General features: G+C 43.3%; 1 protein-coding gene across 1 annotated transcript; it reads left to right on the top strand.

The window, feature by feature from the left end:
* Positions 1–675: 675 nt before the first annotated feature.
* On the top strand, positions 676–18805 carry MYL1 (myosin light chain 1). The gene is made up of 7 exons (XM_079539133.1): positions 676–856; positions 11476–11503; positions 14689–14832; positions 16362–16535; positions 17010–17087; positions 17608–17660; positions 18481–18805. Exons 1-6 carry the CDS (start codon positions 737–739, stop codon positions 17634–17636), a joined length of 573 nt encoding a protein of 190 aa, XP_079395259.1. The 5' UTR covers positions 676–736; the 3' UTR covers positions 17637–17660; positions 18481–18805.
* Positions 18806–19099: the final 294 nt, after the last annotated feature.

Genomic DNA, 19099 nt, shown 5'->3' with positions numbered 1-19099 from the left:
CGGCGCCTTGGCTGAAGGTACTGCAGCATTTTCCTTATTTGTCTGCTTTATTTTTAAACACCCAGAGCCTTTGCTTGATCAACATCGCCCTGTAAATGAAGGAAGCAGAGGAGTGCAGGACTCTGGGGAGAGAGGCAAACGAGGTTGGAAATTGATGATCTTCCCAGCCATGAAAGTCAAAATGCCTGCTTGAAACCAAACCCTCTGGAGCACGACACAGGCATGGGGCAGAAGGGGAGGGAAGGAAAGAAGATTTATTACTTCAGCAGAGTTGAAATTCTGATGAGAAAAGAGAACCGTTCAATCCATGCCCAAATGGCAACAGCAGACCTGAAAGAGGATTTGTCACATTTCCCCTCTACTTTTCATAAACTTTAAAGAACAAAAAAAAAAAAAGCAGAGGAGGTGGCTGGAGTTTTTAAAAGGGAGGGAAAAAAGCCTCCGAAGTCCCTTGATCTTCTGAAGCCCTGAACTCTTATATTCCATTTATAGCCCGAGCTGGAATGACACCCCCCTTGATTAGGGACTGTCCAATCCAACTGCATGTGTCAGGATTGTACAAGGCACTAAGTGAAATATATATATGCCCTTATAGAGTTTAGCACACTGGGTCCACCTCCAGGGCACAGGCTGTAGCTCATTCCGACCACCGCTTCTCTCCCAGGAATCGTTTTCAGGGGGGTCTTCAGGTTTTTTTGGGGGAGCCACCTTCACTCTCAAGTTTAAGCAACACAAAATGGCACCTAAGAAGGACGTTAAGAAACCAGCAGCAGCACCAGCACCAGCACCCGCACCAGCACCTGCGCCAGCGCCCGCTAAACCCAAAGAACCAGCAATCGATCTCAAGAGCATCAAGGTAATGGACGAACGCGTGCTGATGGCTGACCCCAAACGCTCCCAAGAGGGAAAGCTAGCAGAGTTCTTGCTGAAAGCCGCAGTGAAATGTTGTGTGTGTTTGGTTCCCGTCTGGGGACTGCAGTGAAGTGACTAAGTAACCCTCGGGCAGTGGATTTCTTGAGCTGCTGAGCTTTTGGCTGTTTTGGTAGCTTGGAGGGGTGTGAGGCATGGCGCATGATTTAACTCAAGAGTGGAGCTTGGTGACTTCAAGCATATTGTGGAGGGTCACCCTCAGAACTTCTTACCAAACCAGTATCAGCCTAACTTGTTTAGTAAAGCTGAATTTACAAAGTTCCACTAAAAACAAACAAACAAAAAACAACCCCAAGAAAACCCATGAAAATTAATCCCCCAGACCCTGAAGTAGGTGCATGAAGACTGGAAAAGGTTACTGGAACTTGGAATGAAATGCTTTCCCACAGCATGGCACTAAAAACAGATGTTACTGCGCAATTTCTCCTCAAAGTTCTTCCCAAATTTTTGCAATCACTCAGTAACCCATTGGGCATGTGTTTTAAGATCAGCACTGCTAGTCTTTAAAAGCAGCAGAGATTAAAACGATTCGGCAAATTCACTTATTTTCATTTTCTCTGTACAACCAACACTGAAAAACACTGTGAGCTAGAAAGCCATGAATGCAAGTGCTTCAAGTTGAAATAACTTGACTCTCACCTTTTCGTAATTGCTCAAAATTCACAATTTGCTGCAAACTGAGAGTAAGGAAGAGGAAAAGGCTTCCACAGGTTTCCCTCTGACTGCATGCCCATTGGAACTTATTCTGAATTTAGACTTTGCATGCCATCCAGCATCACCGATCTTTGCCGTAACCCTCTGAAAAGAATTCCCCAAGCACTCCTCAAAGGGAAATCTCTATTTAGGAAAGAGTAGGGGGAGGTTAAGCAGTTAAAGAGATGAAGGGACAGACCTATTTCTCTGGGCTTGACTATAAATAGTTGTTCTCCACCTACCTGACAAGCTGATTGGTCCTGGGACCAATTTGCTGATAAGGAATCATGCCTACTACGAAGAAAAGAAGGAGTACAAGGACTCCTAATAGAACCTACTCATTTTAATCTTACTTTGAATTCTGTTTAAGGTATCTGAATACATGCAGCCTGTCATCAATATAGTCCCAGGATTATGACCCACTTAGTGAAATTCCTGAAGTTGTCTTTGATTTTCACCACCGGTAGTCAGTATTCTGCTGGAACAGCACATAGCTCCTCGTAAAATTGAAGCTGAACTCACTAGCAAAGCAAAACAAGAGCAAGAGGGGGGAGGAAAAAAAAATGAAAATATTGAAAACAATCTTAGTGAAAGCCACACAGAAGCCCACTGTTTTTGAGAATACCATCTAAAAATTAGATTAGACTTCACATTTTGCTCATCTCAAAAATGAAGGGGAACACAAGCTACACTGCCTATGAAGTCATTTACTGTGATTTGATAGCTCTCTATGTCCAGTTCATTAGGAGAAAATAGAATTTTCAACTTCAGTGATCTCAGCTAATCTATCTTAACATAAATAGACCTAATAGTATATTACCAGCTAAAAAAATGGCAGTCTGCAGTCTAAGACAATCCAACTCACTCTTCTGCACAGACAGCTCTCCTCTACAGCAAGGGATATATGCCAACAGCAAAAAGAGAATGCTCTAGGTTTTATCAGATCCAATATAACAAAAGAGAGTCTTCTTAAATTCTTTTTTCTGATAGATCAGACAACGTTATTACTCTTTGAAGTGTGGGAAAACCTGGGTTAGCAAAACTTTCTTAACACTAATGGCAACACACAAGCATTACTATTGCCATTTGCAAATGAGTGAAGCTACGAGCAGCATGATGGAGGATGCAGGTCTGCCCTGCAGTATGGCTGGCACAATCTCTGTCCCACCACGGCTTTAGCAGGCCAGGAAGCAACACAGTGGTGCAACACAGGCACAGAGAGCCCCCAGCAATGAAGGGCCCACCCAACTGCACAGTGATCACCATGAGGTGATGCAGGAACCCACATTGCCTGTCAAGGGGACAGGTCCCTTCAGTCCCAAGCCTTTGCCCCACACCTGGACCTCCACGGCAGTCCAGGGTTGCTCAGATGGACATGGCACCTGTAGGATCAGCTCTTTGAGCACACAATAGGAACAACCACAGTGCTTTCGGCACGGTGTCTTGCAGCAGGACTGGACAACCTCCTGAAGTGCCAGCCAGCCAGCCATCCTGGATTACCCATTTTCACTCACTGACACCTCAGGAAATTAGGGGAAATAGTCTTCTCTTCTAACCAATTTGACCAGGAGATGTATGTAGATGTATGTAATTGGGTACAGAAATACACATTCTCTGAGTTTTAGCTCAATCCCTTCTCTTAGTATTAATGAATCCTGAATCGTTCCATTCAACCAGCAAAGTGTCAGCACAGAAAAAGGCACAGCACCACTTCCACCAAAACTTAAGAGCCAGACAGTACCTACACCTCAGCTTCTGACCAGGACTCTCTTCTGATCGGCACCCTCTTCTGGAGCTCTTGTACTGATCTACCAAGTGTGGAGTCAAAGCCCCAGCACTTTCAACAGCGGTATCAAATGGGCTCCCCTATGCTCACCAGGGGAATTATCAGTCATCTCGGAGCTTGCTGCAAACAAGGGATTCCTGGGATTACCGGGCTGTGGGGCCAGCAATGTTCTGGAGAGTCACCAAGCCAGTAGACACACAGAAAGGCTTTCATAGTTCTTACATCCAAGCTCCCTCTATTCATTACAGCTGGAGTGGGTAAGGGTAGAGCTGCCAAATCAGGGTTTACGTCAGCCAAATAACCAAATCTGGCAGCGCACCTCATTTTCAATGGGTATCAAAAACCATAATATTCTCCAAAACAAACAAGAAAGATTTTACCCAATATTGCTGATCATTCTTTCGGGGATATTCCTCCCCTCAAACGCCTTGCTTGGTCATTCTTTATGCAGTCCTATCTTGAGCCTCTTGGGATGCACGCTTTATAAGCCAAGATTACAAAGTCTTAAGATGGATTATTGCAAAAGTAGGCACCCAAAATCACCTAGCATCCTCAGAAGAGGCAATGGGCCTTTCATTTTCTCTTGTTACTACTGATCGTTCTTTCCACGCACACTTTAAATTAACCCAGTTGAAGGAAATGACTTAGTAACATACTAGCAGCTAGTGTGAGATTTGCTATTTTTGAGCACCATCTATTGACTAAAACCCTGAGTAACAGGAATATCAGACTGCTGAAGACTCAAGTCTCAGCCTTTCCCTCAGCTCACCCTAGGTTATAGTGCAACCGGGACAGAAAGGAAATCAAGGCAAGGACTGAGAACAGGAGGAATTCATTTTGATGTCAAAGATTAAAGACCTTTTTTCCCCTTACTCAAGGAACATCAACTCTGAATTTGCTTCGCATAAGCCTTTCAAGTCTAAATTTATATTTCCCTTTTCCAAAAGTGTGTCCTGGGACTTTAATGTCAAATACAAAGGTTAAGAATTAAATCACTGACAGAAGAAGAACAGAGTGATGCACACATTGGAATATTACACTGGACTTCAACAGGAACCAACCGTGATTAAAAGAACATACAACCATTTCAGTCATTTTGTTAAGAGAGTCCTGGAATTTAGTACTTCAAACTGTATGGAAGGACATTCCCCCAAAAGTTAGCTCATCTGTTTTGTTAACTTTCTTCGCATGTGCATGCCTCAGAAGCTCTGAGCTGATGAACAGCTCTACTATGGAACATTTACAATGAGAACTTCTCAGGTGTTTGGTTTTGCAACAGAAGGCTAAACCTCAAAATGTTCAAACCAGAAGCAGGTAGACAGTGTTTCCTCATGTTTAACTCTGTCCCTACCACTAACGTGAAGCGTGTGCTGCTTTTTTTCTTCTGGAATCTTGAAGGGCCCTTCCCAGCACATACATCCAGTCCTTGGATCAATAGCAGCCTTGCATCACTGACCACAAGGCTTTGGGATCTGGAGATGCTGAGCTCAGTGCTTTTCTTTGTAGTGATGTGGATGCGTAGCACTCCGATCCAGCGTCACACCAGGTCCTTTTCTTAGAGTACACCTGAGTGCCTTTCCCAAGTACCCATGGTGTAACTGATGCTCCTTTTTCACAGTGGTGTTTTCAAGGAGACTGATTATGCCGTACCCTATTGCAGATACACTAGCTACATCTTTGGGGGAAAGTAACTCATAATTATCAGCTAACAGATATTTGCTAAGGCCTTGTGCAACTGCGTGATGCATGACAAAGCCTGCTGCATGGATGCAAGCCTGTGTGATTGTTTTGTTTTTAAATACAGAGCTCTTAAGACTACAAAAAGCGTTTCTCCAAATGTCCTTAACTCTTAATATGTTCAGTACTCAAGAAGGTCATCTCTGAACATGCACTGCATTGGATATAACCAGAGAGGTAAACTCACTAAATGCACTGACAGAAAACTGCTGGGCTGGAGGGCGAGCAGGGCTGCAAATGTCAGCTCAAGTGCTCAGAGAGCAATTGCACTGCAGACAAACTCCCCGTGAAGTGGCAGAATGAGAACAGCAAGGTTAACAGTAGCTCTGCTCATAGCATTAAGGGCTTTCTGAAAAACTGGCAGGTTCCTGGCTGAAATTTTTGGCTCAGGCCTTTAGGTTATGCCTGACCCAACATCAGCGACACTCCAGATTCTTCAGGATGGACTTAGCTACTAGACAAGGTCACTGGTCCTAAGTGCCCTTCAGGTAGGAAGGAGACAAACACCAATAAGACCTCACCTTAAGAGACGTTGAATTATCTTCCCGACCATCCAGACCAGCTTCCTAAAGTGCTGTTAAGCAAGGAGCCCCGCAGAAATATATTTTGTCCATATATTTTAGGAAACACTGTCTTTAAATGGTTTTTCAGGTTAGCAAAGTAATGGCTTCCCCTCCCCCCCCACCCATCCCCCCACTTTTTTTTTTTTTTTTTTTAATTTCAAGATCCATTCTTAGTAATTCACAGCTTTGGCAGCATGGCTTTGATGGCACTTAAGACAACCTTTGGAGGGTCCAAAGAGTGCCAAAATTTGGTAGAAACAACAGAGTTCAGAGCAAATGACAGAAAATCCCAAAAGTGCAACTAGAGTAATTTCAAGTGCTAGCAACAATTGCACGGTAGAGGCTTTCTCCCACCAACAGATTAATTGAAACAATCTAACAGTACTTCCAGCAGCTTACAACCCCTTAGCACACAGAGAGATCACTACTGATAGCAATAAGATACTTGAGTTCATCTTACATAAGGTAAGAAGGTGACTAATTTGGCCCATGACTCATAAAGAAAGAAGCTGACTGTAAGCAGATATGAAACAGCCAAGATGGAAATTCTCCCCTGGTTCCTTGGGGCTTTATTACATCTCACACACACTGCCAAAAAACGCTCTCAGCTGGCTAGTTTGCTGCATAGCACCTAAATGTCAAGTAGCAATAGCTTAAATGATGTTAATACCCTACTACTACCACTGGGAGGCACGTTGAAACAAGGCATCCCTTGGAGAGCAGCGCAGAGCTCCAGAGCCTCGCATTTCCTCGCACATCCCCTCGATTACACGCATTCACGCACAACTAAATGCAATTAGAAAAGAGACACACTAACAAGCGAGCACAGCCGACTGTCCTTCCCACTGTGAAGCCAATAAAGCCTGTGCAAAATGCTATGATCAGCAGCTGCGATGTGTTTCACACTCAGGCATTTCAAAAGGGCACATTTAATTAATTGCCAAGGTTTATCTAAAAGTTTTTGCCTAACTGTAAAGCAAACTTTCATATAAGCAAGGCACAAAGTTACAAAGAGTGCTTAGAGGGGAAAAAAATTATCACTATAAAACCCATTTAGCTAAAAGATTTAGAGCTGTTCTTCCAAACCTCACGGCATCTCATATTTCTCTTCCATACATTAGCAGTGTTCATCCTTATTGTTTCTCCTATTATATTCCTTGGCAGTTTCATTCTCAAAAAAGAGCTCTTTCTCAACGCTCGCCCCCTCATGGTGTTTCTCTGTCTTATAAAAGACATGAGGCTAAATCCATCAGGCTGCTGATTTTTACTTAAATGAAAAATAGCCTCTGAAATCCACAGCATCCATCACACCAGCTACTGAACCACAGTGAGGGTCAGCAGCCTGCTTTATGGATGGGTTGGAGAGCTGTGTAATCGTGCACTCGATCATGTCTGTTAGAAAACATGTGCAGCTGTATTAACCAAGGAGGAGGCATTAGCAGTGAGCAGACACGTGAACTGCTATGGGCACAACCCCAGCTACATCCACCCAGAAATAAAAGAAATCCCTTGAGGTCTGGATGAACAGCTAAATATATAACAAAAATCCTCAGGGACTGCCTGATCTTTCCCTCTCTGATTTTTAGAGACATCTGAAAAGTTCTCAATCTCTCCTACAGAATCATTACCATGAATTACCCGGTGGCTCCCTAATCCAAACCTAGCTACAATTCTCTTCTCTGTAACTCAGCCAAAGAGCAGCAAGCAGATGGAGCAGCTTTAACTCCAAGCTGGTTTAACTCCAAGCACCTCTCCCTGATGTCTTTCACCTTGCCCAGATACTTGCAAAGAGCACAAAGTGGCCGTCCCTCAACACAGCTGTACTTGCAGTGCCCTCCAGTCCAAATAGGTGGGCACAGCACACAAGTTTGTGTGGATTGGGTCTTCTGCTTATCTGGTGATAAGCAGAACAGTGCCCCTGTCTACCCTTCTCTGGATAACTGGGATCTGGTCATAACATGTTCCATTAGCAATTAGAAGAATAGAAGATGGTCACAAACTACATAGTCAAATGCCTCAACCAAAAATAAAATGATACAAAAAAAATAAGTCAGAAAAAAACAGTGCTTTTCCTTTCTATAGGTGTCCTCCTCCTGGATGATAACCTCATCTCTAAGTAACAGCAGAGCCATGTTTGACAAATACAGCTCCTACTGGTCTTTCCATATATTGCAGTTCCTTCACTCCATTATTATTTTTGCCGGAGGTTTTGGGGGATGGCATTTGTGTTAGTTCTATCTAAAAGTTACATTTTATTTAAAAACACCCACACCACACTAAACTCCCTGAAATTTCACCTTCTTCCTAAGGCCCTGAGACTCATCACATGTAAAACAAGAAGCATTTTAAGGCTCCCAACAAACCTTGTAGGCTTAGAGCTTCTTAATTGAAATGTGCCCATGATCGATGACTTCTCTCCAGTGAAACAACGTCTAGGGCACTTTTATTCAAGAATCAGTGACAAAACGAAGGGTTGATACGGCGCACAAGTATCTCCTCCTGTAAAACCTGAGTCAAAGTCTCATACAGTCAAGAGTGCTGTAGTGCCTGCTTATATGGATAACCCTCTCAATTTATACTTACTTGATAGCCCACTGAAGCCAGGTGGCTGGCTAATCCAGGTATCAGTTTTCTCTGCTCAAGACAAACGCACCCCAATCATTTTCTTGTTGGCATTTAAAACCTCTTGGAATGGGTTTTGTTGTAGCCAGTAATAGGCTGGATCTAGAATCTAGAAGATATTCAGGAAAATTTTCCTTGAGCAAAAATTCAATCGTGTTTCCAGGGAAAAATTTTCCAGCCTCCAGCACTGCAGAGCAAGAGGCTGAGGGCAAGAGGAAAATTCCACAAAAGGCAACACGCTTCTTTGACCCAGGCAACATTTCAGCTCTGCCAAAGTCTTTGGAGAGCTCCTCTATTAATGCATTGGGACTGATGGCCAAGGTCTATATTAGCTTTCTCTCTGCCTGTGCTCGTGCCCCAGCCGGTTTTAATTAGGAGATCTGAACTGTGCTAAATCGATGCGGGCTAAATGAGACAAAAACATCAAATCCCTTTTCTGTGTAACCCCACGGCTGTGCCCTGCCCTGACTACGTCTCCATTCCCACATGATAACAGATCACAAGTAGCAGGACAAGCAAAAGAAGAACTGGCAGCAGAGTTATTTTTCGGGCTCTGTATGTTTTCCAAGGAATTCCCCCAAAATGCAAATAACCCATTTGGACAAAACATCTTCAAACAAAAATGTCTAGCTCAGAAAATTCTTTGCAGTTGTACCTTTAGATTTTAAGAGGGGAAGTAAGAAGTTAAAGTTTCAAGTAGCACTAATTATTTTGACCTATCTTGATTGTTCAATCTTTAAAAAAAAAAATATTAAGTCTGGTTGGATTTGATCATTTCCTTTTCATACTGAAAAAAGCTGAAACAGTTAAGCTTATCTCCAGGTTAACTAAATGAGCAACAGGAGAAAGTTTTTCACCCATCGCATTTTATCATTTGAAAAAAAAGGAGCGGCGAGTGCACAGCAAAGGAGAACAGATGTTAAGAGGAGTGGTTTGTAAGAATGGAGTCTCTTGCTGTAGTACAATCTTCCCATCCCGGCTCCATGAACCTCCTCATCCAGTTGGAGTGACAGAAAGGAAGCAAAGTTTGGAGCAGTTTTCCCTCATTCTTTTACTTTTCATTGCATCAGTTCAGAGATGTGAGCCAGGCTTGGAAAGTGTCGTGTTACAGGAATAGGCCTTTGCTACTGGAGAAACTGTACAACCTCCCCCTTCTCCAGCTTATCCTGAAACTCTCACTTGTAATCCCACCAGGACCACCCTGCAGCCCAAAAGCCACTGCTGTCTTCCCCCTCCATGACCAATTTAGTCCCCCTTCCAGCACGCAAAGCTTGACAGGCGTCCTTGCTTCAATCACAGCTTCTTCCACATACCTGCACCGCAAAAACCCTTCCATTTCTGAACCTCAGCAACTCCTCCTCTCATCACACCAGTAAGCTCTGAAGTTGGCATGCTAGGGTCGTAAGTCAAGCCCTAAAAGGAAGTTGTCCTAAATTCCTCACTGCCCTGCATAGTATACCTCCTCATCAGCTGCAAACCTAGTAATATAGCTGGGTCCAGACATGTGCATAAATTGGCCCTTAGAACCCTTGAAAATTTGGAAAACACAAGCAGCGCAGTGGAAGATCTTGGATTGGACACCATCTCAACAAGCAGGTGAACCTTCTTCCCAGCACCAACAGCTAGATTGCACCAAAAAGACAAGCAGCACCACTCATCTAAGGCAGATCTCTGCATCATCCAAATAAGGGCTTGAGAAAAGCCAGCAAAGGAACAAGCAGTACTAGTGATTTCATGGGCTTTGAAACAAACCCAAAGCATGCTACCCAGCTGCACCTAACACACAACTTGCAAGCCACGTGTAAAACAAGCCAGCTGGGCAAACGCGTGGCACCTCTTGCCCTCAGCGCTCCTCGATTGCTGATTTCATAGCTTACTGGAGAAATAGGAGCCTTTCCTATCTTGGTAGGCCTGGACAAGGAATATCCACTCTTGATGGTCCAGACCCAGAAAATGCTGACACGATCCAAACTTGCTGCTTGCTACTCCCTGCCCCTCTCCAACCTCCTAAAAATAGTCGTAGGATGTCCATCAAGGCACGGTGCCTCCTGTCACTTTGCCCTAAGAAAGCTAAAGAACTCACCGAGGGGAGGGGCAGCTTCCTTCTGACACCTAATCCTGGCAATGCCGTCAGCGCTGCCAGATAAATAAGGGGAAGAAAGGCCAGGAAAGCAGGACCACTCTCAGAGACCTCTCAGCTAATCCCTCCGGCCCGTCTGCCGCTCTCCTTGTCCATCTCTCAATCATGGTGGGTCCACTGCAAAGCTAATTATTAGCAGCGAGCCAGTGTATTTTACAGGAGTAAATTCAGCTTCTTGTTCATGTTAGTTCTGGGGGGAGGACAGGGCAGAAGACAGCAGTTGAGGTTTGCTTGATTTTCCTCCGCAATATTTTTAATACAGGAATGTATCGTAGTTTAATGCTTTATGAAACAATGTACTGTCAAAAGCTAACTTAAACACAAGCTTGAAAGGTGTGATTTATTTTCTATGTTAATGTAAAAAAAAAAAAAAAGCTGCTAGTTATAAATATTACTTCAAAAGATTGTACTTAAGTGAGTCTGTTCTAAAGTAATAAGTGACCTGGTGGTACATAAACAGCCTGTTTGTTAGTTAAGAAACTTTAGATTGTTATTGCTTCTGGCCTCAACTTTGGTGTTCCCAGGGATGCAGGTTTTTACAAGAATCCTAAAACCAGGCCTGGGGATGCATTTTTACATGGCAGGTTGCTAGTTTGGGTTTCTGTGGCAGAATTACACGAGGCAAGACAGATAGGAGAACACTCAGCTACCTTGAGCTATTTGCTTTCTCTCAGTGCATTTTCAGCAGTACTACTTCTCCTTTTTTTTTCTCTCTCTTCCCCACTGCAGTCCTTCACACCTGACCAAATCAATGGTAAGTGAAACAAAAACTAAACTAACAAGGAGCAGGAGGGGGGAACATAATTGCTACCGAAAAGCTAAACGTTCACTGGTCTTAAGAGCTCTTTTGCCATCTGCATCACTTCTGTGCATCTGTCAGGCCACATTTCTTTGCTGTCTTGGAAGATACTCATGGATTGAGCTGGATGCTTTAGAAAAGAAGCAGGTTCTCCCCCAGCCCCCCCTTCCTAAGCTATTTTTTGTGATTGATTTCCTTCCAACAGATCGAGTTCTCCAAGGAGCAGCAGGATGGTAAGTTACAAGACAGCTGATGTGCTTTACATGTATGTGAGTTCAGACAGGAGCTACAGTCTTGAAAGCTTAAACTCTACCAAAAGATGAGCTAGGGCTTCATTCACCTAGTATAATTCATAACACTCTTGACTCCAGAGTTGCTGTGCTGACTTAAACTGCATAACAATGTGGCCTCAGATTTACACGTTATTTATCTGGGGGCTTATATGCCACCAAAGTTGACAAGTATATGACCTGATGTGCGAAGGGGAAATACAATGGTGCTACCACTTGTACCTGCTGAACGTTCTCCAGCGGGGCTGGCTGCTCATAAGCAAGCTCAAAATGCTTTTTTTTTTTTTTTTTTTTTTTCCCCTTTTCTTAAAGCTATGAGGCAGTTGAAGGAAAAAAAAAAATAAAAAAGGAAGCTGAAAAATTTAATTTAGCTGTGCATTTATATGAAGAGAAAACATTTCACTGCAAGCTCACATGTCACTTTTGCTAGGAGATGCTATGGAAGAGGGGGCAGAGAGGTTTAAGGAGGAGGTTTAGGAGGTTAAGGAGAGGAACTTATTTGGAATGGAATACTCAAGAATTTACTAGAAATCCAGAGGATAGGGAACAACTTGAAGCAGAGGTTAAAAGAGCTCTAAGCTTCCCAAATATCAGCCCGTTCTATCTTAAACCATCAAAACCAACAGGGAAAGATACTCTGAAGCTAGTAGGGCTGGAACCATTCTTCATGACATCCAAACACGCAAAACATTTTCCTTTGTGGCCAGGACTCCTCATCGCTTTGCAATTTTAAAACTTCTACAGAAGCGTAGGGAGTTGAAAGAGACATGTCATCAATTCAAAACTGACACATCTAACAAGACAAAAGATTTTTTATCAGCTTCCTTCCGTATTTCAGACCATCCAGCTGCTATCTTGCTGCAGTGACTAAGGTAAACAGAGGAGCAATTAAAGTCCACTTGAGAGAAGGAGAATTTCCCTGGAACAGAGCTGACCCACCCTCAGTTGCTATTTCCATCCATGCAAGCAGCTGGTTATTGCCCTCCTTACAGAGGGATTTTACACTTGCTTATTCCAGCAGAGGTATAAACAAGGACTACCTACAAAAAAGTAATCGAAGATACGGCAGTGATGTTCACACCCAAGGCAGAAAAAATTTCTCTGAGCTAGAGAGCTGCGTTCAGAGCCCAGTGAACATAAAACTTCATGGGATTCACAAAGTAGGGAAACCCCAATGGTTTTTCTAATAACAAAGAGGCATTGCTCTATACTTTGCTCTGGCTAAATGTCAGGAATGCACCAGATGAAAGATCTGATCGCACTGTATAAATCAGCACAGCTCTATCGACCTCAGTTGCAAGAGCAGAAGCTGATATGAAGCTGGTATATTTTAAGGGGAAGCTCCACACAGGTCCAGAAGGCCTTGATTTCATAGTCTGCAGTAAAAGCTGTAAGGGGAGAGGGCTAATAGTAAAGGGGTATAGGTCTCACACATCAAACAGTAAGATTAGTTTCAGATGTATTAGATTACAGCCTAGCAGGTTGTACATCCCGTATCAGCAGTTCTGCTGGATGCCAGAATCTCCTGCAGTAACGTGGTTTATGGATGGCTAAAGCAAGAGCCTAAGCACCTCTGCGCCATATGTTCCCAGCACAAGACGAATAAGGACATGACTCGATGTGGTTTGTTACTCCTAAATCTGCCCTGAGGCACAAAGGACATTCCACCTACATATACTGTGAGACAGAGTCCTCTCTAGCTGCTGGGAGACCATCACAGCCAAGGGAAGGGCACGCGTTTGGCTCACTTGGAGTCAAAACATAGCACCGTCAGGCACGGCAGTTCAGCAGAGGTAGCCGCACAGACCAAGATGCTCCAGACATACAAGGTTCAAAGATTGCCTTTCAGCTAAGCCTTCATTTTTTTTTTTTTTTTTTTTTTTTTTTTTTTTTTTTTAATATCTTGGTTTACTGCAACAGTAGTCTAAAAAGCTTGAAGAATTTTTAAGATGATTAACACGGAGCTTTGCAGATAGACAGTGTGATAGGCAACTGCCCGCACTGATTTTTGTAAGAGCAATGTTAGTACAGCAAAGTACTTGGTGAGCAGCAAGGGCAGAATAAAGGAATGTTGATAACCTGGCATCACTAAAAGAAACAAAGTCTTGAAGTTGTACACATTGGCAATGCACCATAATAACAACACAAGCATTGCCTAGACATTCACACTTCTTTAAGAAGTGGGTACAGACTGCAAATGGCAGACAAAGGAGGGAATAAGTTATTCTGTGGTTCTACTCTGTGATTCTTAATGATTCAATTCTCCCTCCGCAACTGTCTGAAAGGAGGCTGTGGCAAGGTGGGGGGGACTGGCCTCTTCTCCCAGATAACTTGTGATAGGACAGAGATCTTAAATTGTGCCAGGAGATTCAGGCTGGATATAAGGAGAAATTTCTTCTCAGGGTGGTCAGGCACTGGAACAGGCTGCCCAGGAAGGTGGTGGAGTCTCCTTCTGCAGAGGGTTCAAGAAATGTGGAGATGTGGAGCTGAGCAGGCACGGTGGGGATGGGTTGATGGTTCAACTAGATATTCTTAATGGTCTTTTCCAACCTTAATGGCTCTACGATTATGAACACAGGTGGAAATGTCATCGTAGGGGAGCTTTAAGGCAGAGCAGAAGTAGGAGCATTTTAACTCTACCTTCTAGTTCCCTGTTAGTAGCATGTGGTTAAGACGCTGAAATGGCAAGCAGAACCCACTGAATCGGGCAGATATTTTGTGCAGCTAGGAACTGTGGCAGAATAGTCACAGTCTTCGGATGAGATAGAGTACAGTGGATTATTCCGTCATCTTCTGCTGCTATGTCAAGTAAAGAAACTTGTTCTTGAATGGTAAGGGCTGTAGAAAGCTGATTTCACTCTGTGTTTGAAATAACTACAAGGTCCATTGCAAAACTGCCGGCGGCTTTTAGAGTCAAGAAAGCTACAAATGGTAGTTATGAAAGTTCAAAAATAGTGAAACCCAAATGTCAGAGAGGAGTTTTTCTTGGAACTGCAGGCCAAAAATTCCCCTGCTAACTGCCCTGGAGTCGTTGGAACAGTACCAGCAGACAACAGGCTCACAGCTTTGTCAGTAATGGTCAAAGCGTAGCCGCCTGCCTTAATCTAACCATTGCTCTTCCTTTACAGACTTCAAGGAGGCCTTCCTCCTCTTTGACAAGACAGGTGATGCCAAGATTACCCTGAGCCAGGTCGGTGACATCGTTCGGGCACTGGGACAGAACCCCACAAATGCTGAGATGAACAAGATCCTGGGCAACCCCAGCAAAGAGGGTAAGAACCATGCTATCTCTCTTGGGCCTTTTTTCAAGCTGGGGAACTGATTAGGAAACATCAGTACTTACGTAGGAAGGAGATTGCTCCAATAGGGAAGCAAGGCAGGCTCTCCAGAAGCAATATGGGGAATTTTGCCAGTTTCTTTTGAAGAGAATGGGGGCAGCAGGAAGTACAGTGTTCAGAAAAATGAAAACCTTATCCCTAGGTCCCTAGGCTATGGAGTAGTCTCTGCAAACATCACTTTGTTGTCAGCTTGGAGCAACATGCACTTCTTACTGCTCATAGCCTCTTTGTGACCCAGACTGCTCAGCTCTATTTCTAGCCGCAGCTCTTTTGCATTAGCTGAGACATACCCCAAGAGTAGAAACCCGACTGATTATTTTAGCTGAACAGAAGGGCCTTTTTAAAACTGCTACAAACCTAGACATGCACAGCACACATTGGCAATTTATTACTGGACATTTACTAACTGTCACTTCATATTTCCTTTCCTCTTCTGTAGAGATAAAAAATGCTAACTTTGTGATAATCTCCTACTAACAAGGACTTGACTCCAGGACATCCCCAGTTTCATTCCAACAGTACATATTAGGATAGGCTAAACAATATCCAAACCCTCAGGCCTGGAAAGAGAGGCTCTAAAGAACAGTTTATAAGTCTTGAGTTAAGCATTAGCATCAGTGGGAAGTGCTAAGCAAAAGACTAATACTGAGCTGAGACGGTGCTCTAAGCAACTGCACCAATAACTGAACAACATCTTTAGTGAAAAAGATGGGTAGTAAAATAGTTTCTGTAACTACCTACTCGAAAATCTCTTATATTTCCATCTATTACATTCCATCCTTGCCCAGATGAAAGCTGCTCCTTGAAAGGATTTAAATAAATTAAAAAAAGCCTTCTGGCAGCCTTGCCATCTGGGGAAGGCCTCACTGAAGACCTCGGCTTCTGGCTCACGAAAACAAATGGGCAAGATGCACTAAGCTTGTAGGGCCTTAAACCTCCACAATGAGTATGTTGAATAGCAAATTTGGATACCACCTCCACTGGGCATCCTATTTTTAGTTTGTTTATACTTGTGTCAAGTCACGTCTAAGAGAACCTGACGAGGCCAGTAACATCATGTTGAAAAACCCAGGGGCTTTAAGACCCAGAATCTCACTCTTCTTGCCCTAAACCCTAAGCAGTAGGAAAGGAGTTCTGTTTCACTGTATTCTGTAGCTCCCCCATTGCCAAAAATCTTTTTGAAGATCAACTCATGTAGCACACTTCATTTCTGAAGGAAGTACACATACAACACACACATACTATATAAAACCATGGGAAAAGTGGAGTAGAGAAAAGACGTGACAATTCAGATGGACTCAAAAACTCCCACGATAAGAGAATCCAGATGGCTGCAGAGCAGCCAAATCCTGTGGCAAAAGGGGCACGCAAGTGAGGTGGGAGGCTTTCCCAAATTTCAGTGTGAATATCCCAGGTGAACGTTCGAATGCCTAGCAGCACTGCAACTGATGCTTTCTTTTCAGAGATGAACGCCAAGAAAATTACCTTTGAAGAGTTCCTGCCCATGCTGCAAGCAGCTGCTAACAACAAGGAGCAGGGTACCTTTGAAGACTTTGTTGAAGGTCTGCGTGTTTTCGACAAGGAAGGCAACGGCACAGTGATGGGGGCTGAACTCCGCCATGTACTGGCCACGCTGGGTAAGGGGTTGTCACATCCGTGAACACAGAAAATAGCTGCTGTTTCAAGGCATGAGAGAGGGAGGAAGAATGTCCTAACTGGCTTAGAGAGATAGGAGGCTGCTACCCAAGGCTCTGAGAAAACTGATGCAAAGCAACAGAAAGATCAATAGCAAGAGTTTTACTTCTAAATTCAAATTAGGTACTAAAAGGGTTCACTGAGGGACAGAGAGAAAAGGCTGAAAACTCTAGTGACCGAAAGAACACAGATAGAAGATGTGCTGCATAGTTCTTCACTCTATAAATGACCAGGAACCCTATGTCTACATGCACATGCAGAACTTGCAAAGAAAGTTAAAATGAATAAATCTTAGCTCAGCAACAGATCTTCCTGTCATTACCCCAGAAAAGAAAGAACACACTTGGAAAAGCTGCAGGATTCAGCCTCAGCTGCTTGTCCATTTAAGAACTGACCAGGCTGCCTTCATTCTGCAGGTGAGAAGATGACAGAAGAGGAAGTAGAAGAACTGATGAAAGGTCAGGAAGACTCCAACGGCTGCATCAACTACGAGGGTACGTGTACATGTGGGGGTTCAACACCCTCTCGTCCTACATTTCATCCCTGAGTTTCATTGCAGGTGGCTCTTAATTTCTCTGGCAAATTGGGTGGGCAATGCTATAGCTGAGTTACATTGAAAGGTTTATGTATTAAAATGATGTGCTTAGCCAGCAGTCACATCACAGGAAAGGCTAGGTTCAGCCACAGCAGACAAGACTACTGTTGTTAGCCCTGGGTCTCTAGACTGACATTCTGTAGAAAAGCTGCCCTAATTGGCAGTAAACTAGCCCTCAGCTAATGCTTGGGCAAAGTGTTCCATTTGACATTTAGTCTCATCACATCCAAGCAGGAAGAGAATTTAGTTTGAACAGTACTAAGCACTTTAAACTTCCTATCACATTAGGGAGTTAAATCTGATCAGAAGAGTTCCTTTTCAACACCATGAGCTCCTCAGCAGCTCTTGCTTTTGAAGGTGTCTCCTGAAGTAATGTATTTGCTGCTCCTTCTAACTACCATATCTTTATTTTTCCACAGCATTTGTAAAGCACATCATGTCTGTCTAAGTGGACACCCCCAGATAACAAACGGTACGTTCCCATTTGCATGCTTAACCTTGTCTCATCGCTACACTTAAAGGCTTCTTCTTGCCCATGGCCAGACATAGGTTATGAAATCAGCATGACACTGTCTCACCAACAATAAAATTAAACTGCTGTCCAAGACAAAAAACAGGAAAGCAGATCCCTGTCTTATTCCCAGCCCTACAACTGGTCAGAAACTCGGGTGGCATTTCGTGGATTTTTCCAACAGCCAGATCATGAAATAAGGCTCAGCTTACCTGTGAACATGAAAATACTTGAGCTTAAATATCATTCTAGATTTCTGTTGTCATACAAGAGGAGAGCCTACACTATTCAAGTTGACACCTTGAGACACAATCAGAAAAACAAATCCAAGCAACACCTTCTGCTAATTCAAAGCTTATTGTGGAAAGAACAGCCTGACTACTTCTGTGAACGACTGAGAACAGGTCTCCAAAAGAAATGAAGTAATTATCTTTAGAATGTATTCTAAGAGTCATAGTCAATAGCCAAAAGAAGGCTCAGATTTGGCAGTATTTCTACAAGCAGAGGGAAAAAAAAGCAATAAGAGAAACAACACAACCCACAACCTTGATATGCTTCTGATTTGTCAGCAGAACAGCTCAACACTTCCCTTTAAAATGCAACAAGATACTGTGGATATGTGGGCTCCTTTGACCTATGTTATGCTATGTTGGGAGAGAATTCCAACTCGCATACAACTCAACAGACATCTCAAAAGCAAAATCAAGAGCTCTATTTGTCATTTTGCAGTGTTTCCTCAGCCAAAGGTGATTTCTAATTGTCCTCTCCCATTCGTCCCTAGAACAAGCCCAATTCAGAAAGACCAGATGGCTCCTGAGATCTGCCTGAGTGAAATTCTTGCTCTGGCAGTTATCATCAACAAGGAAATTGAAAGGACTGGACAATATGCCTCCAAACCCTCTACATTTTTTTTTTATTTTTACCAGTGCATCTGCAGGCATTGCCTCTGGATCACTTCCAAAAACTGAACTTTCTCCAAGGAGAGTTGGATGGAAAATCTGCTACCATCCAGCATTCACAAATCCCAAGCATCTCTTTCCATGTTGTTTCCCATGAAAGAATGTAAACCTTTGGAAAAATAAAGCATCAATAAATCCCTGTTGTCACATCGAGGCTATAAAGTCTTTTTTACCCCCTCTAAACCTATTCAAACCTACTCAAACAAGCCCTTAATTTATTTCTGTATGCTGTACTTCACAAAATAAAGTCTTATTTGAAAAAAAATATATATATTTGAACATCTTCAAGAGGTCACTGCTTAATATGGATGAAAAGTGCTTGACTGGGGGACTGGGAGGAGGAATAGTCAGGAAGCTGGCACAGACATCAGCACCAACGTGCTTTTGGGGAGAAGGCCAGCTGGAGCTGGCATCAGAAGGGCCCCCAGCGTAGCACCTACC

Source organism: Tetrao urogallus (assembly GCF_951394365.1).
Source record: "Tetrao urogallus genome assembly, chromosome: 8".
Classification (NCBI taxonomy): domain Eukaryota; kingdom Metazoa; phylum Chordata; class Aves; order Galliformes; family Phasianidae; genus Tetrao; species Tetrao urogallus.
The sequence above is the reverse complement of the archived record's forward strand: the minus strand, read 5'-3'. Positions and strand labels throughout refer to the sequence as shown.